The sequence below is a fragment of the Ochlerotatus camptorhynchus genome, unplaced genomic scaffold, assembly GCF_037179485.1.
Source record: "Ochlerotatus camptorhynchus isolate MF236.1 unplaced genomic scaffold, CSIRO-AGI_Acam_v1.1 ptg000216l, whole genome shotgun sequence".
NCBI classification, from domain to species: domain Eukaryota; kingdom Metazoa; phylum Arthropoda; class Insecta; order Diptera; family Culicidae; genus Ochlerotatus; species Ochlerotatus camptorhynchus.
In genome coordinates this window covers 933,714-955,750 of record NW_027040706.1, presented here as the reverse complement: position 1 = coordinate 955,750, position 22,037 = coordinate 933,714, and the positions used below count along the sequence as shown (strand labels likewise).

Below are 22,037 nucleotides of genomic sequence, written 5' to 3'. Positions count from 1 at the left end.
AGATAGGAACTGCGGTAGGTGGAAGTTGACTTCTCCGTGTTTTCTGTTCACCCAGGTCGAAAAAATTGGTATCAGCCTATGTGTCCATGTACCGTTCTCCACCATGGTCCACTCCTGTTGCCACTAAGCCAACGACGCAGGTCTCACAACTTTCCGTACTCTTCCGGCTTCTCTCCACCTATAGCATTCGCTGTCCTCCGCCAGGGCGATGCCGATAGGGATCATTCCGGCGATAACGCATACTGCTTCCAACGAGATGGTTCTCACAGCGTTGGGCCAAGGACGGAGCCTTGTGGAACTCCTGCTGCGATCATAATCGATCTTTGACATATGTTTGTCTCGTTCAATTTCACTAGGTATTTGTTATACTCCAAAATTTTATTTTTCAAATCCAGGATTTTGAATATGTTTTTAAGGTCCAAATTAAACATATAACATTATTTTAGTTTTCAGAATCATTAAAAGTCCTGATTTCTAAATAAAAAGTTTAAGTGTCAAGACAAACCTAGGGATCTGAGGACAATCTTAAATCATTACTAGGCTCACTGACCCCTGAAATAAAATAATTCTTCCCAGACCCCTAAACTGACAACTAAATCTTTCTTTTATGACAGTTTTAGTTGATAAAATTTTTCAATCGACTTGGATAAACTTGTTTTGAGGTAAGGATTTTTTTTATATATTCGCTTTATTTCTTATCAGAATAAACACAAACAATTAATCAATCGTTTTTCATAAATATACTGTCACGCAGTTGGAGTCGGAGCCAGCAGACATATTTTTGAGGACTCGGAGTCGGAGTCAGTAGACAACAAACTGTTGGAATAAACTGCCAGAATAAGTCGAATGCATTATCCTGGGGAACTCTTAAAAAACTTCCTATAGAAATTGGAAGACACTTTTAGCGGAAGTCAGAAGGACTTTTGGGGAAGTAGGAGGAAACTTCGTGGTGAAGTCGGACGCGTTTTCAAACAAGCTTGCTCGCTGATTTGCAAACAATGTTGCATGAAAGAAAGTCCGAATATATAGAAACGTCAAAAAGATACAGCGATGCGGTGAGTAGTTCGCGGAAACGATAACATTCAAACTAATCGTTTAATGTGCAAACGATGATCCAGAATGAAGAGTTACGTCTGTTTGTATGTGACGCAATAGGTACGTAAGAAATTATTTTTTATCTTTCCGAGGGGGCGTCATATCTAAATCTCAATTCTCGATGCTCACACTAGGGAATCAATTTTCGAAAAATCTTCTTTCATTTCTCGCACCTACTTGCATCGCGCATCATCTTTTTGCAACAAATCTTCAGAATCGTCATCAATCTTCTTTCTGTCTACTCAGCGTGTGCGCAGCTAGCCACAACATAATCTTTCCTGCATCGTAGATAGAGTAGCTTCCCTCAGATTTTTCAATCCCAGCTCCTCCTTAGTAAGATCTTACATCGAACGTTTACATGCTCTGTATTCTTCATGTAAGGTACGTAAGAAAATTTTCATTTGAATTCTTAACTAAGTATTGTTGGACGAGGACTCTAGAATTTACTAATTTTCTTCTTAACTATGGCAGTCATGTAGCGTGAGGTGTATCCTTATCAGCATATGAAGCACGTGACACGCAAAATCAAAAATTTGTTTACCGAATAGTATGTACCCTATAGCCTCTATGGCGTAGTGTTTTCGCAATCGCTTTAGTCAGGCCAATCTAATTAAATTGACAGATAAGCTCTCTTTTCAAATATTAAGGCCACTGTGAACAAGTCCAATCACCCACGTAATCTCGCCGTTGAGCAATGGGTGTGCTTCGTAGAAAACAACTTCCTTCTCGAATCGTTCATAAATAATCTAGATGATGATGATGGAGCTGCTTGATTTGACGCAATCGAAGAACCGATACACCCTAAATAAGCTGCAAGATATGCGGTCACCTCAAAACAGTGCAGTCGCTCGCTATATCAATATTGGATGATCAATTAAGAATGGGTGGAATGTCATGTAGCTGGTCCGATATCGATTGGTTTCGAAAAACCTATCAAATCCATAGAACGAATGACTATTTTGTAGGGTAAATTTTGCGTTATCACAATGACAAAATAATGAATAAACGATGTAGCGAAGGATAGTGAAAAAGGTATGAGCAATTGGCTGTGATTAATTGCTTTATGTTCGAAAAGCAAGGTGCAGGGCCTGCTGTGTGTGTATTTGCGGTGAAACTCAGCTTATCAATCGTAGCAACCGTTTCTGACCAAAGGTTACTACGCCAATTCGTTAGACTAAGCGGAGTCTCGATAATAAGTGTGGCAAGTCTTTGGTTCAGAGTGAAATAAGACGACGCCGTGTCTGTCCGTGAGAAGTAGAATAATTTATTTAAATTTCGGTAGATAAAATTTTAGTTAAATAACATTGATGGGTGAAGCTCCCCCATCCTCATAGCTGCTGTCCTCACCCTCGCTAGAGGTTTCATGTTCCGAATAATTTTCGGAACTCTTGCAGTCGTACTGTTCTGCGGGTTTACTATTCGAGGTTGCACGATAGTCATTCGAGTATTTCTTCATCGGATCTACGGGTGAACTAGCGGATGAAGTAACGGTTGCGGGGTTAACGGGTTTGTTCACATTTTCTGTTCCCAAATCAATCGGTGAATCCGAAGTTTGGCCTCCATTGTTTGCACGCCTCCATTTGGCACGGCGGTTTTGGAACCATGTCTTAACCTGTTAAGAATGTGAAAATGTATACAAATTGCTATCGAATAATCAATCAAGTACCAACCTGTCGATCGCTAAGCTTCAATTGAACGGCCAAATGTCTGCGATCCTCGGGTGAGAGGTATTTGTGGTTGGAAAATCGTCGCTCAAGGCTCTGTGTCTGCTGAGGGGTGAATCGCACCTGGCCGCCTTTGCGTTTAGAACCGCACGGTGGAAGGAGGTAACTGTAGTGAGGTGGATAGAATGGAAATAACCGTGGGGATGCTGGAAAAAGAGAAAAAATATGATCATGTATTTTCAGGAGGTATAATTGGAAAATAGTAGTATGACTGGAATGAGAAGTACATCTGGATTAAATTCTATGAGTAGCTTAGAAAATGTCAAATGAGTGCTGACATTAGACCGATTCAATTCGATGTCAGATAAACTTTTGGGGCATGCTGTCATTTTGTTGCAACAAAATGACAGCATGCCCAAAAAGTTTAACTGACATGGCTATGTGACAAATGGTTTTTTAATTAATATGAGAGTATGTTCTCAATCTTCGTAATAATAAAAAGTCAGTACCTACTTTCAAGCTGTTCATTTATTAATGCACAGAAATTTTGTCGATGATCTCAAAAACCAGGACGTACAGAAAATGAGATAACCGCCAAATAAGAAAAACTACCGTAAAAATGGTGCCTCATATTTTTTTACGCATAATGGTTAGTAGTATAAGCTTTATACATGGTATGAAAATAACTTTAAAATATATCATACAAAACAATAGGCGTGGAGTCGGAGAAAAATATTCCGACTCTGACTCCTCAAAAATATGTCTACCGACCCCGAATCCGACTCCGAATCCAACTCCAACTTTAGCTACTACATAAGTACGATAACTTCCTCAAGGCATATTGTCAACCAGAACTTAGATCCACAGACAGTGCAGTAATATTACACCATATTTTCGAAACGATTGAAGTGCATCCACTTTCCTGTGATATTAAAATTAAATTTTTTGCAGTGTGAATCAAAAATAATTCTACGAAATGATTGGAGTTCAAATAAGTTTATTTAAGCAACGATACATTTCATGAATCTACAGGGGTGGAAGAATGCGTGGAAATACTATACCAAACGCTCCGAGTTATGTATGATACCGACGCCAGGAACGCAGCTCCACACCTGGACCCTGCGGATCGACCCATCAACGCATAGACCGGGGACCAACGGCTTTACTTCACTGACAGTTTTCGAGGACGATCGTGTTAACGCTCACGTAGTCGTGGTAAGTCAGGGTATGTTCACCGTGTCACTTGCGAACAATGGCATGCCATCCCCAATCGAATGGTGTCATCGAACAGTGACATCGAACGTAAAAAGCATCTCTTTGCTACGACTGGGACGACATGCGAGATTTCCATATTTTGTTTTTCGCATTTTCCTTGCTTGGTTTGATCAAAATACGATGTTAGTAAAAAAATTCATTATTTCACGACCAACTTTTTAAAAGGGCTAAGCTCCTTGTTGTTTTTAATTTAACGATAATATTTTGAAATCGGTTACAGCTACAAGTTTGAATTCAAAGAATAAAATCTTGAAAATAATTCGTACTTTAAAGCATAGATAATTGAACATTGGTTGTATATAGGATACACCGTAAAAATGACAAAACATACATTTTATCATTATTATTTTTTGTATTTTGTGGCGATTGTATGAACCTTGTCATCAAGGCGTTTTTGTTTGTTATTTCAGCTATATTTTTCACAAACAAATATTATGGCTCATTGAACATTTTCATTATGTGTTAGTTGTCTACCAAATTAATAATTGCTCTATTATACATGGTTAAACTTGTATTTAACTGTATATTATGGCTTTCGAATTATATTTTAGACAACTAAAATACATGCTTTGGTACAAATACAACTCACCGCATGTATCTTCTATACACACTTAGAAATAGCTAATCTTACACGTGATGGAATCCATCATTGACATAAAAGATGAGACGTAAACAAACATGTAATGTAAAATTAAATGCTCCGAGACTGAAAAGTTTGAAAGTACGTTTGATTTAGCTGAATTTTGCGTCTATTATGACTCAATTTTATGTCAAAATTGACGCTCGTATATGTCAGTCTCAGAGCACCTAAATTTACATGAATTTTTCTAAGTGTGTATATAATCCATTTATAGCGTGTCTGCACTTATCTACCTACTAAATAAAACTCAAAGTTTAGGTACCTACCGCGGCCATCAAACAGCGAATTTCGGAAATAATGATTATAGCTTTAAACTTTTATAAAAGACTTTCACTTCTATCGAGATATAAATTAAACCTTTTTAAAATGTTTGTCATGATTTTATTTAAATGTGCTATAACATGTATTCTGCAGCATCTATCGCACTGACGCAGAATTTGTCGTCAAGCTGCGAGAAGCTATGCGTGATCTGCGACCCAAGGACTCGGCATGGCATGGATATCGATTCGTTTTAGTGCATTAGGATGTGTAGTCATCCAAGTATGGTTTCATCCGCAACGATTCCTTGCGACCGTCGTTTTTCGTCACCATATCGGCAATCCGTTTGAGGTGGTGAGTCGGACAAGCAAACACTTCTAAATCGACTATTAACCGATTGAAATCCACACACAACCGAGGTACAGCAGCCACCGCACAGTAGCTCTGGTCCCGCAGCTAAACCTACTGCTACAACACCACCGACTAGGGTCACTCGTTCTGGTCGACGAGTCTTCATCCCACTTCGCTATCGTTAGATGGACGCCTAGTCAAGCAGGGAAGTACGGTAGCATCATCAATGTCGTACCATCGATACTACAACATTCATCGACGGTAGTATCGATGCAAAATAATTTAAAACAATGACACTTTATTTTGTTGTCTGCTCCAGTTTTCCAAAGAGATTTTTTGTTTGTTTATTAATTTATTTGATAAGGCTCAATCGAATTAACTTCTTGTCTTGAATTAGGATTCTTGTTCACTATTCAAAACAACTTGAAACTATAGTCAATAGGTACGACACAATAAACACTTTATCTTCCGCTATCCAAAAAGCCTCCTCCATCAGAACGGGACCCGCTTCCAGTGGTTTCATTGTATGGTAGTATCGCCAACGGGGGGCAGAGCGCTTCAGAGCGCTTGATTTCAAGTTTAATGGACGCAAAACGTGGTCAGCACTCACACACTCATCACCTCACGGTTGCTTTCCAAAGTCGAAAAAACTGCTTATGAAGAACAATGAGGAGGACCAATGGTTACTGCTGAGTAAACAGACTAGCGCGTGACATACATCGAGAGTGGCCTGCTTCTGTCGACAGCCGAGTGAACACTCACTAAAGAGAATTGTTTTCTATATTTTGATCAGCCAAAAGGTCTCAACCGGACTCTGTTGGTAGATTGTGAAAAATGTATTTTTCATCCACAGTCTTTTTGATTTCCGTGCGCCAAAACAATTTGCTTAAACATATTTTTGTTAATATAAGTTCATTGTTACCACCACATTATACCACTTTATTATTAAGTTGGCATAATAATTAACTTTTAAAAGTCTCCGTAGAGTTTTTGATCTAATTTCCGTCATACTAAGGACAACCCTCACGTTACCCCTCTTTTTTGAACGGGTTTGAATAAAAAATGGCATATTTTTATCAAAAATTACTTCTAAATGTATTCACCTTTCCAAACGTACCGTTGAATTTGATAAAGAGTCACAAATTGTTGAGATATTGTTTAAAATCTAATACAGCTTCTTGATTCTAAATTCGTTCTACGAGTTTCAATTCCGTCATTGGAACGCCATTAGATTTTCTTCGTCCTGCGGATAAACGTAGAAAAAAGGGATTCGCTGGGAGCGCTTCTTTTGTTTTGAGAACAATGAGCGTAAATATTCATACAATGCGTTCTAATAGGATTTATGTTGTAGCTAATGAACTAACGCATCGGAACAAACCTATTATTGATTTGTGCACAGTGAAATCATTGATATAATTGATCTTTTCTGATCGATAGAACGGAAATGGGCGATTACGACGAAGTTGCGCTCTACCCTATATTGTATATTGTATATTGTCACGCAAAATTCACGGAAAGTCACCCACCCCCTTTCGCATCGTTTTTTCAATACCTAATGCATTGCTTGTCATACAATTGAAAACCCCACCCCACTCATCCCGTGGGGAAAGTCCATTAATTATGTCATGCAAATTTGGCCCATTTTCAACCCCCTCCCCCCTTTGTCAAATTTTTTGTATGGACCTTAATTTTGTATAACGGCGCCGGTGGTGTAGTGGTAAGCGTGATTACCTCTCACCCCAGCAGGCCTGGGTTCAATCCCAGTCGGCGCCGCCGGGATGTTCTGAGGCATAACATCTCTGATCACGCCTTCCTTCGGATGGGAAGTTAAGCGGTTGGTCCCCGGTTCATGAGTTGATGGGTCGATAGGTAGGGTCCAGGTGTGGGAGCTGCCTTCCTGGCACGTCGGTAGCATTGGTGCTCAGCACGGAAAACAAGATCGACGAAAAAAACAAACCAAAGGAAAAAAAAAAAAAAAAAATAATTTTGTATGACTCGTCACAGTTTCCAAACCCTACCCCCTCCCCCTAAAAATGTGACATAATTAATGGATGATCCCTTGGAGCGTAACGTACTTAATGGATCGTTTCTTACCTTATTTTTAATTTATCATCAAGAAGATAAACGCTTTACTGTATATTGACTAGTATGACCAGTTCCATAACTACATAGTGTACGGTAGCCAGAAGTGAAGGAACTATGAAGATTATTTATTAAAAAAATAAATAAAAGATGTGCATAGTATTTTAATACGTCATCGTATTTTGCTAGAAAAAATGTTATATTGTGATTAAATTGTATACATTTTTGGAAAACTCGTCCTCCATTAATAGGAACACATTTCAAGTAGTTGTGGTATTTGCTTACCTTGGCTCCTATAATAGTGAAACGCATTGGTTTCTAATGGATTCTTATATTATAGGAACACTACCGAAACAAAGGTGCAAAGGAGTAACAATCTTAAGGAAAATTATTAGTTTTCCGTCATTTTTGGGCTAATTTCAAGTTTAAGGTAGGCAAACCTTCTTTATTTCAGGAGAGTTATCTATGAAACATGCAATTTCTAATTTTACACGTGACGGAATCCATCTTTGACATAAAGGATGAGACGTAAACAAACATGTCATGTAAAATTAAGTGCTCTGAGACTAAAAAGTTCGTTGCTCGACGAAAAGACCGTTTGGTTGAGCTGAATTTCGCGTCTATTATGACTCAATTTTATGGCAAAATTGACGCTCGTATATGTCAGTTTCAGAGCACCTAAATTTACATGATTTTATCTAAGTGTGTGGATTTATCTGGTTTTCCAGCATTATTCTGGCATAAACCCCATACCACAACTATAGGTAGGGTAGGATGGTGCAAAACGCACCGTTTAAGCAAAATCGTCAATGGCTGGCGAATGGAAGCTAAAATCAAGAAGAAAGTAATGGCGTTTGGTTCATTACCATGTTTTCTACAAAGATCAAGTGATTTAGAACTACAAAAGGATGATTTTCCATGACTTTCAAGGTATTTTTTAAATTGCTTCCAAAATGATAGCGGGGCAAAACGCCTGATTCATGATGCAATATGCATCACAACATTGGGACAAGACGCACGACAACAATGGCCAAAACGCACCACAACATTGGGGTAAAATGCACCCCATGGTAAACAAACCATAACCCCTGCAAGTAGATAATGCAAAGGGATGCGATATTTCAAATGATTATTTCTTTATGTTACATCAGAAATCCAGAACAACATGTGAAAAGGGCATACAAGCTTTTTGTAAACAAACATTCTTATGCCCTTTTCTCGCCACCCATATGACACCAACGCAAACCTTTAACATCACCGGGTAGGGAACACTTTCCCCTTCTCGATGATATTGCTGGTTTGCGTGGGCGACCCTCGGTTGGTGAGAAAAGGGCCTACAAAGGTTTGTTTACAAAAAGCTTGTATGCCCTTTTCACATGTTGTTCTGGAAATAAGGTCTCAAAATCGCAATAGAATGTTAAACTGTGATTCATCAAGTAAAATATCTAAAAAATATACGAACGTAAATTTTTTAATTTTTTTTGTGTTACATGATGATAAAAGCTTAATTTACAGTCGATGATTTTAACAACTGTGTCCTGTTTTGCACAAAATGCAATTTTTTTTAAGGAATCAGTAGGTCAATACATGATTTTATGATCAAGAATTATTTGTTAAACCTCCAGTTGAAAACAATCACAAACCGTTACCCGGAAAATGCATCTGAGGAAAAGTTATCGCTGTTTTTCTATAAGTGGGCATTTTACCCCAGGGGTGCATTATGGGCTGTTCTCCCTTACACCACTATTACACGAACACCTGCCCTACCACACGGTCGGAATCACGTTATACAGGAGGAAAAAAACGAAATGCCGGAAGCTACCAGCTCCATCCAAATCCACGTTCTGCACACAATGAATGGGATAGGTATGGAGATAAATGAACAAAAATAGACGATATCCTGAACGGAATAAGAATTAGAAGTGAAACATTTTTCTTCAATTTTGATTCAATCTACCGACAGAGTCTTCGGTTGTTGGCAAAATTAGATCACAGCCTACTGTTTGAGTATTAAATCAAAGGCTGTCAAGTAGGTGCGCGTATATTTGGCGTACTAATTTGTATCAATTATTTTTGACCGGCACGGACGCTTTATCGTCGATAGGTGCCTGAGGGAAACGGCGAAGCCAGTATGCTATCAACATACACGGGCCACTTAATATTTGCTCATCCATTCGTTATTCTAACCACAACAGCGATTCCCTCATATGGCTTCGGGGCAAGGGTGTCTTTTATGATACGATTTTGTCTACAAATAAAGCCAAAATCAGTGCTGCAGATAGAGTGGCGGTGATACGTGCAGCTAATCGTTATCATTTTTAGGTGTTGAACATTGATTCTGGTATTAGCCAAATCTAGCGGTAAGCGATCTGCTCTGCAGGTTTAACAATGTGTGCTGTTTTGTGGCGCATTTTTCTATTTATTCAGGGTGATAAAAAACATGGACAACGATTTTGAATTCGTCTTTCCTATGCTATCTATCATCGATTCGAGTACGAAAAGATTATTGATTGACTAATCCTCGCGAAGTCGTTTTTACGAAATAATTTAATTGAACGCAAATGTGGACACTTGCATGAACAACGTTAAGTCCCTCCGGGGAAGTCAATTAATACATAGGGTATAGACGTCGCGATGGCGTGCAAAGTTGAGTGTCTATCATCATAGGAGGCTTTGCTTATCGCATTCTGGTTGTCAGAAGCAGTAAGCCACCACAACCGGTAGGTTGCTGTGATGATATCCACGTTTTGAGACGCTTTTCATTACGCGTTGTCGATTTGAAGACGGCGACGATTGATTGATGATTACTCCCCTTCTGAAGAGCGAATAGCTCCATGGAGCTTCATGGACATTTGGCTGTCACCGTTAGCTAAGCCGGTGCTCTTTAGATCGTGTTGTTGATATTGAACGAACGTCGTTCATCGATCTAATCACATTACGGCAGCGCAGTTGGTCATGCGCAATGTGCTGCATGGATCCACAAAAAGTAATTATTATACACTTTCCCATATAAAAAGCCAAAATAGGAAGGGGAACAATGTGTTATTTTTCAATTTCGGCGTACACTGATTTGGAGGTAGGATTAAGCCATAAACGAGTGATAGGATCATTGCGGCGCCAACGACGATAGTCACTGCAGACTGGTGACTCGTTCGTTAAGCCCTCTTCGTTTACTTTGGTAGTAATTTATTTTATTACAACACCATTTATTTGTAGACGCGTATCATAATTTGAGACTAATCGGTCTGTTTGCCCCCAGACTGTCTATTGGTTGTTTTCCTAATGTCTCGTACGGACCATTGTTCAGGTGACTTTGAATTGATGTTCGACGACACTGATATAAATCTTACCCGGGTGAACGCTTTTTGACGGAATCAGACCGGCGCCATGTCGTGTTTGATTGATAAACATAGGAAACTTACAGTAGTTGTTTGGATACTAACCGAGTGTGGAGATTGGATATATGCATGAAACACTTCTTCGATACCTTATCGAGCCGTAGCATGATCTGTTGAATGAGTTCACATTTAATAACTCTAAAATCCCCTTCCTTGTGCCACTGCCCCACACGAAATGTTTATTTTTACGGTTTAACGTTGTGGCGACTTGACGTGGAAGTTTCGTTAATTTAACGCTTATTGGTGGTTCGTTCGTGCACAATAGCTGTACATTTCCACGCCAACTGACGATGATGATGATGATGATGATGGTCCCACCTCTTACCCCTACAAAGGTTTGAGCTGGACGATTTATCTTTAAGATAATTAAATATGACATTTTAACCAGGTTGGCAAACAAAATCGAACTGGTTTCAGTTACAGATATAAATTCCCTCTAGAGTTTACAGTTGCTTCACAGCGATATAAATGTTGAAAAGCTCAGGCGTCCACCTCTTAGTTCGCCTTTTTGTCCACCTAAAATATTCATAAGTATTACAAGCAATCAAGAGTTAATGAACAATCAACAAAGCATCCTATTACACTAGTAACCCCGCAATCTGATGCTATCATAATTTTCAGCAATGTCAGGAATGCTCACAAACCCCCAACATTTGCCAGAAAACTTACTACTAACTCAAGGTATCTTCCAAATAAGCTTCAAAATTGCATTTTTTTTTTATTAAATGTTAAATTCAGTCCTCTATATCCGTAATACGCGCGCGAGGCTCAAACCTTTGTAGACTACTATTTTTTTTACTACTACTATTAAATCATATATCAAAAATCCATCATCACCATCGTGGCGAACAAAATAGTTTTTGCAGTGCTACAATAATTATTAAAAAGTCGTTATAACAGCTATCCATATAAAGTAATCCGTTAAAAAAAAATAACTTCGTCAAGATACATAATTTGTCAATTCATAAAAAAAATCACTGGATAACCGTTCAAAAGACAGTTTTAACGTGTGAAATGCAATGTCTCTTAAATTCTGCTAATGTTGTTGAACGTTTAATGTGTCTAGGCATCGAATTGAAAACATTTATTCCTTTAAAAAATAATGAATTCTGTGAAGCACAAGTCAAGAAATGTGGTGTTCTTATTTCATCCGCGTTTCTAGTATTATATCTATGATAGTCACTTCCTCTTTCAATTCGATCACACAAATATCGAGGCAGCAAACCGTTAACTACTTTAAAAATGAACACCATAGTCAAATATACAATTCTTTGCTTCACCGACAACCATTGTAAGGCGTCTAACATCAAAGTTGAGGAAGTGAATCTATTACATCTCAAAATCAAACGCATTATTTTATTCTGCAAGCGCTGTAATCTCGATATTTGTGTTGCATTCGACAGAAATAAAATGGATGGGCAAAAGTCTAGATGAGGAGAGATGATTGATTTGTATAGCTGTATTTTACTGGCAATAGTTAAATCGTTTTTCAATCGACATAGAATTCCATACTTCTTGGCAATTTTCTTGATGACATTGTCAATGTGAGAGTTGAACTTAAGTTTGTCATCAATAATCACGCCAAGATATTTAATCTCCTGAACGCGATCAATAGTCTCATCATCAATTACAACAGAGACGTTCTCATTTAATCGATTCCGCGAAATTACCATAAATTTAGTTTTACTTGTATTCAATTTTAACTGCTTACACTTCAACCATCTACTTAGATACTGCAAATCTTCATTCAAGTGTGAGACGGCAACTTCTAAATCCTTAGCTGCAATGAATAACACAGTATCATCTGCAAAAAGGTTAATGTCGCAAAACCGTAAAACACGTCGCAAGTCATTAATATACATAATAAATAAAAGGGGCCCTAATACACTTCCCTGGGGCACTCCAAGGTTGTTCCCCACGGGACTGGAAACAGAATCATTAAAAACAGTCCGTTGAGTTCTGTCAGACAAATAGCTTTCAAACCATTTATATGCAGTACTCGTAATTCCAAAGCGCTTGATTGTACTTAACAGTAAGGGCCTAGAAATTGTTTCAAAAGCGCGTTTCAGATCCAAAAAAACAGCAACAATCGTATCTTTACGCTCCAAGTTGTCTTTCCACTTTGCTAACACCAAATTCAATGCAGTTTCACAAGAATGACCTTCCCGATATCCCGATTGTTCTGGTATCAACAAAGAGTTGCTATTCAAATGCTCCAACAGCTGGCCTTTAACAACAAGTTCTAAGATTTTCTCTAATGTGTGCAACATGTTGATGGGACGAAACTCTTCGGCTTTAATCGTTCCAGCAACTTTTTGAATAGGAATCACTAAGGATTCCTTCCAAATTTGTGGCACATGTCCATACTGCAATGATTCATTAATAAGGTCCAGAAAGATGTGGCCAATGACATGAAAGCAATCTTGAATAACTCTAGCATTAACATTATCTACTCCAGCCGATTTTCCTAATGAAAAACAAATAACTCTAAGTTCATCTAATGTAATTGGGTGAAAAACTTCAAATCTGCAACTACTATTAACTGGCTGTTTTATTTCGTCAGGTTCATCGACCAATTCAATAGATTGATTAATCAATGAAACACTGTCTACGAAATAATCATTAAACTTAGATGCAATTACTTGTTCTGACTGTTCTAATGTGCCATTAAAAGTTATGGACCGCGGTTTGCAATTACTAGGTTTTAATAAAGATTTCAAAATTTTCCATAACTCTTTGCTGTTGTTTTGATGCTGATCAATCTTCCTTTGAACATATTCACAACGAGTTTTCTTTATCGATTGTGAATACTTATTACGCGCGATTGTGTACCTAGTCCAATGATTGTCATTATTAGATCTACAAAACTTTTTGTACCATTTGTCCCTTTTCCGTTTAAGACGCAAAAGATCCAAATTGTACCAGCTGTTCGAGTTTTTCAAAGAAACAAACTTTTGCTCAACTAGTTGATTGGTACACGTTTTCAAAGTGTTATTAAGAACAGCTGTAGATTCATCTAAGTTACCGTCCGCGAATGGAAAATCCAGGCTTCTCTCAACAAGGTTTGAAACAGCTTGCTTCGAATATTTCCTCCAGCACTTCAATTTTACAAAATTATCGTTATCGTTAACATGGTCTAAGACATTAATCACTAAAGTCTCATGATCGGTTATTTTCAAATCAGTATCCGTAACTGAACAAATGGAATCAAAATTGGAATAAACGTGGTCAATTAAAGTTCTACTGTGCCTGGAAATACGCGTATATTCATTTACCGTTTGCTTTAAATTAAAAAACTCAGCTAAACGCTTCAAATGATTCGAATTATGGTTATCACGCCAATTAATATTAAAATCACCAGCCAATATATTTAATTTACTAGAATCAAGGAATGTCTCGAGCCAGTTCTCTAAAACTTCAACAAAACGCTGGTCACTAGAACTGGGAGAATGATACAAAACACCATAATTACCCATCTTCATGCTACGTACAACTGTAATGCCCAAGAACCAGTTGCCATCAATAACTTCGTTGGTACGAAGGTTGAATTGAACTGATTCTTTGACATAAATAGCAACACCGCCAGTGTGTCTAGAATGTGATAAACAAGCAGCAACAATATATCCCGGAATACTATACTGATCAAAAGCTTCAGTTTCTACAATATGAGTTTCAGATAATAAAACTAAAAGAGGACGTTTTTTCTCAACAATCTGACGTAATGCTACGTAGTTTGTTGACAACCCCGCAATATTCAAATATAAAAAATCGAATTGATTCACATTCCTGGAACTTGGCTGCTATTTATTGAAACGCAAGCTGCTTTTCTTCTGATCAAAAAGTCTTTTATAGAGCAAACATTCCGAGCTAAATGCGGCATGGTTGACGTCCAAGTTCATTTTTCGTTCTTTATTCATTTTCAAACAATTAATACATTTCAATACAGTTGACGTACACTCCGACGTTTTGTGTTGTTGGCTGCACCTAGAGCATCTATCACAATTTTTGCAATCCATGCTCTTGTGCCCAAATTCTCCACATTTGAAGCATCTCAACACATTAATCGCGGGAACTATCGAGCACCGATCAAACCCTACATTTACTTTTTTCGCACATAACAAACATTTATAAGTATCGACATCGACTTCAATTACAACACTAAACTTGTTATAAGTGAAGCGTGGATTTTCAAACATGTTCACTACTTTTACATCATTAATAGCGATGTCTTCATTTTGACTTTTTAAGTAGTCAATAAAGACATCGGAGGAAAACTGATCGCTCATGCCCACTATTTTCAATCTTGGCACCGAAGTGGGAACAACAGCACTATATTTTTCACCCAGATTGCTTTCAATACCATTTTTCACATCACTTACGTTTGCTCCTGTTGCACACTCAACAATAATGGAGCCATCTTTACCATTTCTAAAATTACTGATTTTGTGTGTTTTTGGATCCAACTGAGTTTTTAAAAACTTACGAGTATCTTCGCAAGGTTGTTTGGACTCTTTCGGTTTAATCACAATGACTGGACGAGTCTTACGATTTTCTGGTTTGTTACTTTTACTATTACTGTTACTATTAGTTTTACTTTGACTAATACGACTATGTCTTTTTACAACATCCGCAAAACTCGCATTTTCTTGAAAAACAACATCATCATCATGATCACTATTACTAATTACTAATTTACGTTTTTTGCGTCTGGTATTTTGGTCCGATTCTGACTGAATCGTCCTTGATGAACTGCAATGATCATTCTTTACAGCTAATTGGTTTTCCGCATCAATTTTAAAAAATGAACTTTTCATATTATCCAATTTCTCACAAATCAAATTTTCAAGACCATTTACATTTATTCTAATATCTGCCATCCCGCTTTTAACCGCGATGTCCACCTGAGCAGCAATGTGATCTCGCATGCCAGTGATCGAGTCCGAGAGTTGAAAAACCTTCTTCATCTCTTCCTCTATCCTTTTGACGCGCGAGATCAGATCATTCTGCTCGTCACAACTCTGATCTGATAGACAACTATCACACTTGAACAGAATATTTGCATTATCTGCTATAAGCCTGGCCGCAGTCTTAGTGAGTGCCGCACAAGCGAAATGGAACGTTCCATTGCACGGACCTACACACGTAACTGGGAGCCCACTCATAGCAATAGACTGCTCGCATACATTACACACATCCATTCTACCAAATTAAACGCTAACACTGTTAGCAGCAGACATATACAGGGGAGGAGAACACAAAATAAAATTTTACCGCCACAGCTCACTATACAAATCAATAGCGCGCCGGGGGGAAAATACAAAATTAAACAAAAACTAGTTGCTAGGCAACCTTTCCTCTACTTATCCTGTTAGAAAAACACCACGGGCACGCGTTGGAATAATCCTTTCGCGGCACACGCCACTATTTCACACGAAATTATTAATTTATTTTCACAGCACAACTCAACAAAAACACTACTTTGTACGCCATACCATACGACGAACCGATCTCTTTCCGATTTCCATGAAAATTGGCATAATTGTTTGCTATGGATAACCATTCAACTTTGTGCTGGAATTTGGCTATTTTGATTCGCCCCTCATTTTTCGAAATGGCATCGCAACTAACAATTTTAGCTGCAAATTAGTTTCTACAGCTAATCTGCAGCTAAAATTGTTTTTTGGGATATTCGATACTGATCAATAAATCGTAGCGTAAAAACGTACATCCAAACGAAATAGCCTTTTCAGAAAAAAAACACGGGTGATAAATCACAAATTTTGGTCAGAAAAGTATAAAAAAGATGATAAAAACTTTAATAGCTAAATAAGCGTATGTTATGTTTTTTAAAGCTTATCAAAAATGCTATCTTTTCAGAACTTTTCAAAACACATTTTTTTCTACCTGCTAAGTCCATCTATTTTCCGTCACCGACTAAATGCACGATTTAATTCGATAGTCATTTGATATTTAGAGCCATCATTGGATTATATTTTTGGAATGTGGTCTGAAAATTCCGTGCAGTGAGTGTATATCAAGTCAAAACACAGGAATACGTCGTCGCAGTCCACTTTTATCCGACAATATTCTTAAAAATCTCTTCTTCCTTGTCTCTACTGCTGGTGCCGCTTGAGATTACAAAGGTAGGCAGTGAATTTAGAAGAACTAAAATGCCGTAAATGCAAAGCTTGGCACTCAGCAACAGATTCATATTCTTCTATCAGGCTATCTAAGCAGTGAAGAAGATTCCGACCCTTAGGTGAGTGAACTTTTGGTGAATCCGATGCATCCGCCTGAAATATTGGCCCTTCTTCCAACCTCAGGTGAGCTAACTGTCGGTGACACCGAGTCAGCCGCCTGAAACATTGGTCCTTCATCCGCCCTCAGATGAGCGAAATATCAATAAATCCGAGCCATCCGCCTTAAACATTAGTCCTTCTTTCGTCCTCAGGTGAGCACTGTCAGTGGATTAGAGACAGTTTATATGGAAGAACGCCTTGAGCGAAAAGACACAATGCAACGTTAGCCGGCAAAATATGTTATCTGAGGAATATCGCACCCATTCAACACATATGGGCTGGGACCAATGGCTTTACTTCCCTTCCGAAGGAAGACGTGACCAGAGATTTGTATGCCTCAGAAAAATCCCACCGACCTTGGCAGGGTTTTTGGGGTGAGAAAGCAGTCACGCTTACCACTACACCGCCGGTGTCGGCTCCCCAACAACGTTGAGAAGTTGCGTTTCAGTGAGTGGTGCTGCACGTATCTTTAAACTGCAGGAACTACGCGTATCTTTAAATATGAATCGAATTTTGGCAGAGCAGCGACTAGCTTTCAATATTGAAAAGAAATTGGAGCTCAAAAGGGAACAGAAAGAAGCGTTTCCGTACTGGCGCATCAAATTGTAGTTCCGTGTAACGTGTTCAAGACTGGGCGCATGCAAACGAGTTTCTGAGTACCGTCTTTAACGTCCTGAACAAGTTTAGCCTGATGTAGCAGCTAACGGTATGAACGAGTTTCTTTGTCATGCATTCAGCAAGGTTCTTTGGCAATGTACGAGATTTACCGAAGTTTCGGGAAACATTATGGATTGGCCGATTTTTGAAAACGAGTTCAAGGCATCTACTACTGAGTGCAAGCAAAGATATTACCCCATGTCGCAGTATGTATTGCAGGAGGTGAACAAGGAAATCAACAGGATGCTATCATTGGATGTGATCGAAGATGCTGTATTCTCGCCGTGGAACAACCCGCTGTGCACCGCTAGCCAAGCACTCGCCAAAGTTATGATGCATTTGTTTGCAGACATGGAGCCGTTCGTGTTTTGATGACATAGTGATATGCTATCGTACATTCTCGGAACATTTGAAAGTGCTAGTAAAAGTAGCTTGCAGATTACGGGTGGCCAATATGACGATTTCAGCAGAAAAGTCGAAGTTCTGTAGAAAAAAAAAACGAGAAAGGCTGGCAGGTTGATGATGAGAAGATAGCATATATCGTGAGGTTCCCGATTCTATCCCGTTTCCTAGGACTATGTAACTGGTACCGAAGGCTTATTGCTGACTTTGCGAAGCGCCGAGTTGACGAAGACCAAAACCAAGTTCCGTTGGACGACTCAAGCAGAAGAAGCCTTTCTGAAACTGAAGTCAGCTTTAGTCACAGCTCAGTACTAACCATGCCAGATTACGGGAAACCATTTAGTGTAGCGTGCGACGCAAGCGATATAGCTATCAGCGCAGTGCTCACGCAGGAGGTTGATGGAGATGAGCATCCTTTCGCTACTTCTCATAGAAGTTGTCTTCCCATGGTGAACAATGCTTAGCGGGTCAACCGAGTCCTAATCACCTGTATACGTTCGCTCATGGATGGTGACCACCGTAGCTGGGACGAGAACTTACCGTCCATCACGGCAGCGATCAACAGCGCAAAACACGAGGCCACAGGCGTAAGTCCTCATTATGTGAACTTCGACAGAGATTTGATGCTGAACACAGACTTGTACCAGCTGCAAGACATGAACACGGAAGATAACGCAGAGAAAGCTCAAGAGCGTTGTCTAGCAAGAATCCGGATTATACAGGAGTTCATCGTAAACCGAATCAAGGAAAGCTATGAGAAATTTAAACAGCGGTACGACCTACGGTAGCGTTCAGTAAATTACAAAGAAGGAGATGTTGTCTAGCGACGAACGTTCGAGCTGTCGTCGAAGGTGGATAACGTGAATAAAAAAACATAACCCCAAGTTCACACTAGCAGTTGTCAGAAAGATTCTAGGTGCAAATCTGTACGGAGGACGTGGTATCTGTAAGGAAGGTGCAGTACCACGCTAAGGACATAAAAACGGATTGAATCGACAAAAAACCGTCGCCAATCGGGACAAATGGCAATGATCAGGCGTGATGAGCAAAAAAATTCACTAAAGCTACCTCTCCACCTTGATCACTCGTCGGATACGTAGGCTACGGACTATCGTCTTCATCAGTGAAGGTTCAACACACGCAATGCGGTCGTTCTTATGCTCCAGTGTGAAGTAGCAGCCAGATATCCGCTAACTCGCGCATTCCATTCGCGAAAAAATCGCGCTTGCCATTCACGATCCGGGAGAAATCGTACCCTGTAAACTGGTAGCGGTATCTAGTTACACGTTCTTGGATTGGTGACAACAACACACAAGCGTAGTCCAATCTGAATCTGAATCGAAATTCCTACAGTCCATATTGGTTGTCTTTAGGGGGGTCGCCATGAAGCTATCAACTCAAAGTAACGCGAAGCTGGGGCGCGCTAAATTCCCTAGATTGGGCTCGTGGTGATTGAGGGGAGCAAATGTCTATTTACTCTAGGTCAGACAACTAGATACAACCAACAAAACTATCCCAATTTGATATAAATATGTGTTTTATGTTTAATCCAATACAGTTTAGCTCAATAACTGCTTAAGATTGAGTTGAATGTCTTCCTCGGCGACGAGTTAGTCATGAGAAGAAGGATCAAGAGCTTAGTCAGATACAATTTGCCAAAACGCAGTTGTTACGTTATCAATTTGCCAGAAGTCACTGGTACTGGTTGAAGATATAAGTTGTAGATTAGGATAAGCCGAGGGGGGCGACACATCTAAATCTCAATTCTAGATTCTCAACAAATATCACACTAGCGAATCGATTTATAAAAAAATCTTCTTTCATTTCTCGCATCTACTTGCATCGTGCATCATCTTTTTGCAGGAAATCTTCAGAATCGCATTGTAGATAGAGTCGCCCCCCTCGGGATAAGCTTACTTTAGCTAAGAGTGTGACTCTAGACTCAAGCGGATGGGATCCGTCTCTGACTGACTTCTTAAAGGAAGTTGATAAGAATTTTTCATGAGCCGACTATTAATCGCCTCATTAAAAATTCTGCCGCTTTGGTAATGTTGTGTTACGTTAGTAAGATACTTCTAAGTGTAAATGAAATTCCATTGAAGCATAAATTTAAAATAAAATAAAAAATAAAATAGTCAGTGTACGAAGGAAGTGTGAATGTTGCTGAACTAGTCTGGCATCCACACGGCGCACATCGCTTGAGAGCAGATTGCAGCTTGAGATTATCTTGCCAAGACCTCAGAAATGAAGGTGGAAATAAACTGCGAGACCCGCGTACACACTCATAGACACAAACATAGCAGCAGCGTATCTCGAAGAGGTTTTCGGTGAAACTGAGCGGTATGGCACGCATTCAGAGTGGAAGGAAAATGCCCGAATTTTCTCGACACCCACGCTGGACTATTTTGGACTGCGATTTCAAAAAAGAAAAAGGTTGCCTTTGGCACGACCACGGACAGATGGAGGCCTTATAGGATTAGAGGAACCGTGACTTTTGGAAGTTTTCGGCGGAGTCGACCAAGGACGTGGGAGTGATTTTGTCGATGAAAGGGGCAAGCGAGAGAGAGAGAGAGAGAGAGAGAGAGAGAGAGAGAGAGAGAGAGAGAGAGAGAGAGAGAGAACGGAAAATCGTAAAGCAAGTAAGGAATTCCATGAATTGAATCTGGTTAATCTTCATAATGCCAATTTCAACATCCTCTGGTTGATTTCACCCACCAACAATCTTAATTTTTCCCAGGCCCTTACACGCAGACCAGCTGGAAAAGGGATCGGCACTCGAACGTGAATTGAAATCTGGTGAAAACCACCTCCCATAGGAGTAAAGGCCGGCACACAGTAGAAACGTTTTCAGGTTTTTTGACAGTTAGCCCATGCATTTGCTGTCAAAAAAAACCGAAAACGTATGCATTGTGCGCCGGCCTTAAGTAGTGCCAATGTGCCCGCGCTACCATCTTCGATTGCTTTCACCTAACCACACATTCAAACCTCACGCAGCTCAGCAACCCTCTCACGACATGACCCAGGTTGGAAGAGGATCGGAACTCGAACGCGAACGGAACGCAACAAAAAGACACCTCCAGAAGGAGTAAGTACTACCCAAAATATGCCGAATCTATTTGTGGCTGACGTGAGTTTCGTTTGCAGGGTGTTTTTTTCTGCACCAGTCGTATCGACGATAGAATTGTAAGCTGCGCTGGTGACGTCCATCAGACAGCCAGGCAAGATGGAGCACGGAAGCGAGGGACTCGTATTCGCACCAAAGCAGCCTTTCAGGTAGAACCGTTGGAGGTGGCTCGACTTCCAATTGGATCCACTGCGAATGACGCTTGTCTCACACGGAGCGCAAATTTGAACTTGGCTGTGGCTAGGCTCAGACAGTGAACAGCACTAGCAACACCGGTCTGACGGGTGCTTCCAGGCCGAAAGATCCCAATGCGAAAAGGACCGGGCAAGAGACGATAATTCGGAGAAATACCGACCCTACACTGAAACAAGGACCATAGTTAGCAATACTATTTTGCAGAAAACACTTATTATCAATATAACCACGCTTATTACTGTTAAATCTACTATGAATTCAGTTTAGTTTACCATGAATGTTAACAAATTTACTATGATTCTGGCAAAACTACTATGCTTGCTCAAAATGCATAATAATTTTGATAGAAATAATAGTAAAATTAAATGAAATTATTTTCTGCAAAAATTTATTGGTGAGGGTATTTAATTTAAACCAGCAATATAGTATTTTTGCCAATGGATTTTGTTTCAGTGTACTGTTCAGGGGTGAAACGGTGCAGGATAGTGAACGGCCGTGCATGTGTGTTGTTTCTGCGGAAGAGACATCTGAGCGTGGATCGCTCTACCGACTGAGGTGGGGGGATTCCGATGCAGAGCTACGAGGGCCAACGTCCCG

General features: G+C 39.5%; 1 protein-coding gene across 1 annotated transcript in view; it reads right to left on the bottom strand.

Annotated features, from left to right (window-relative positions):
• Window positions 1–2,337: 2,337 nt before the first annotated feature.
• The window catches only part of HHEX (Hematopoietically expressed homeobox), a 35,853-nt gene continuing 16,153 nt past the window's right edge, over window positions 2,338–22,037 (bottom strand). The window contains exons 2-3 of the mRNA XM_065224876.1: window positions 2,766–2,965; window positions 2,338–2,707 (exon numbers count right to left, since the gene is read on the bottom strand). Of these exons, the coding sequence (XP_065080948.1) occupies window positions 2,390–2,707; window positions 2,766–2,965 (518 nt within the window). The 3' untranslated portion in view covers window positions 2,338–2,389. The remainder of the gene's footprint in view (window positions 2,708–2,765; window positions 2,966–22,037) is intronic.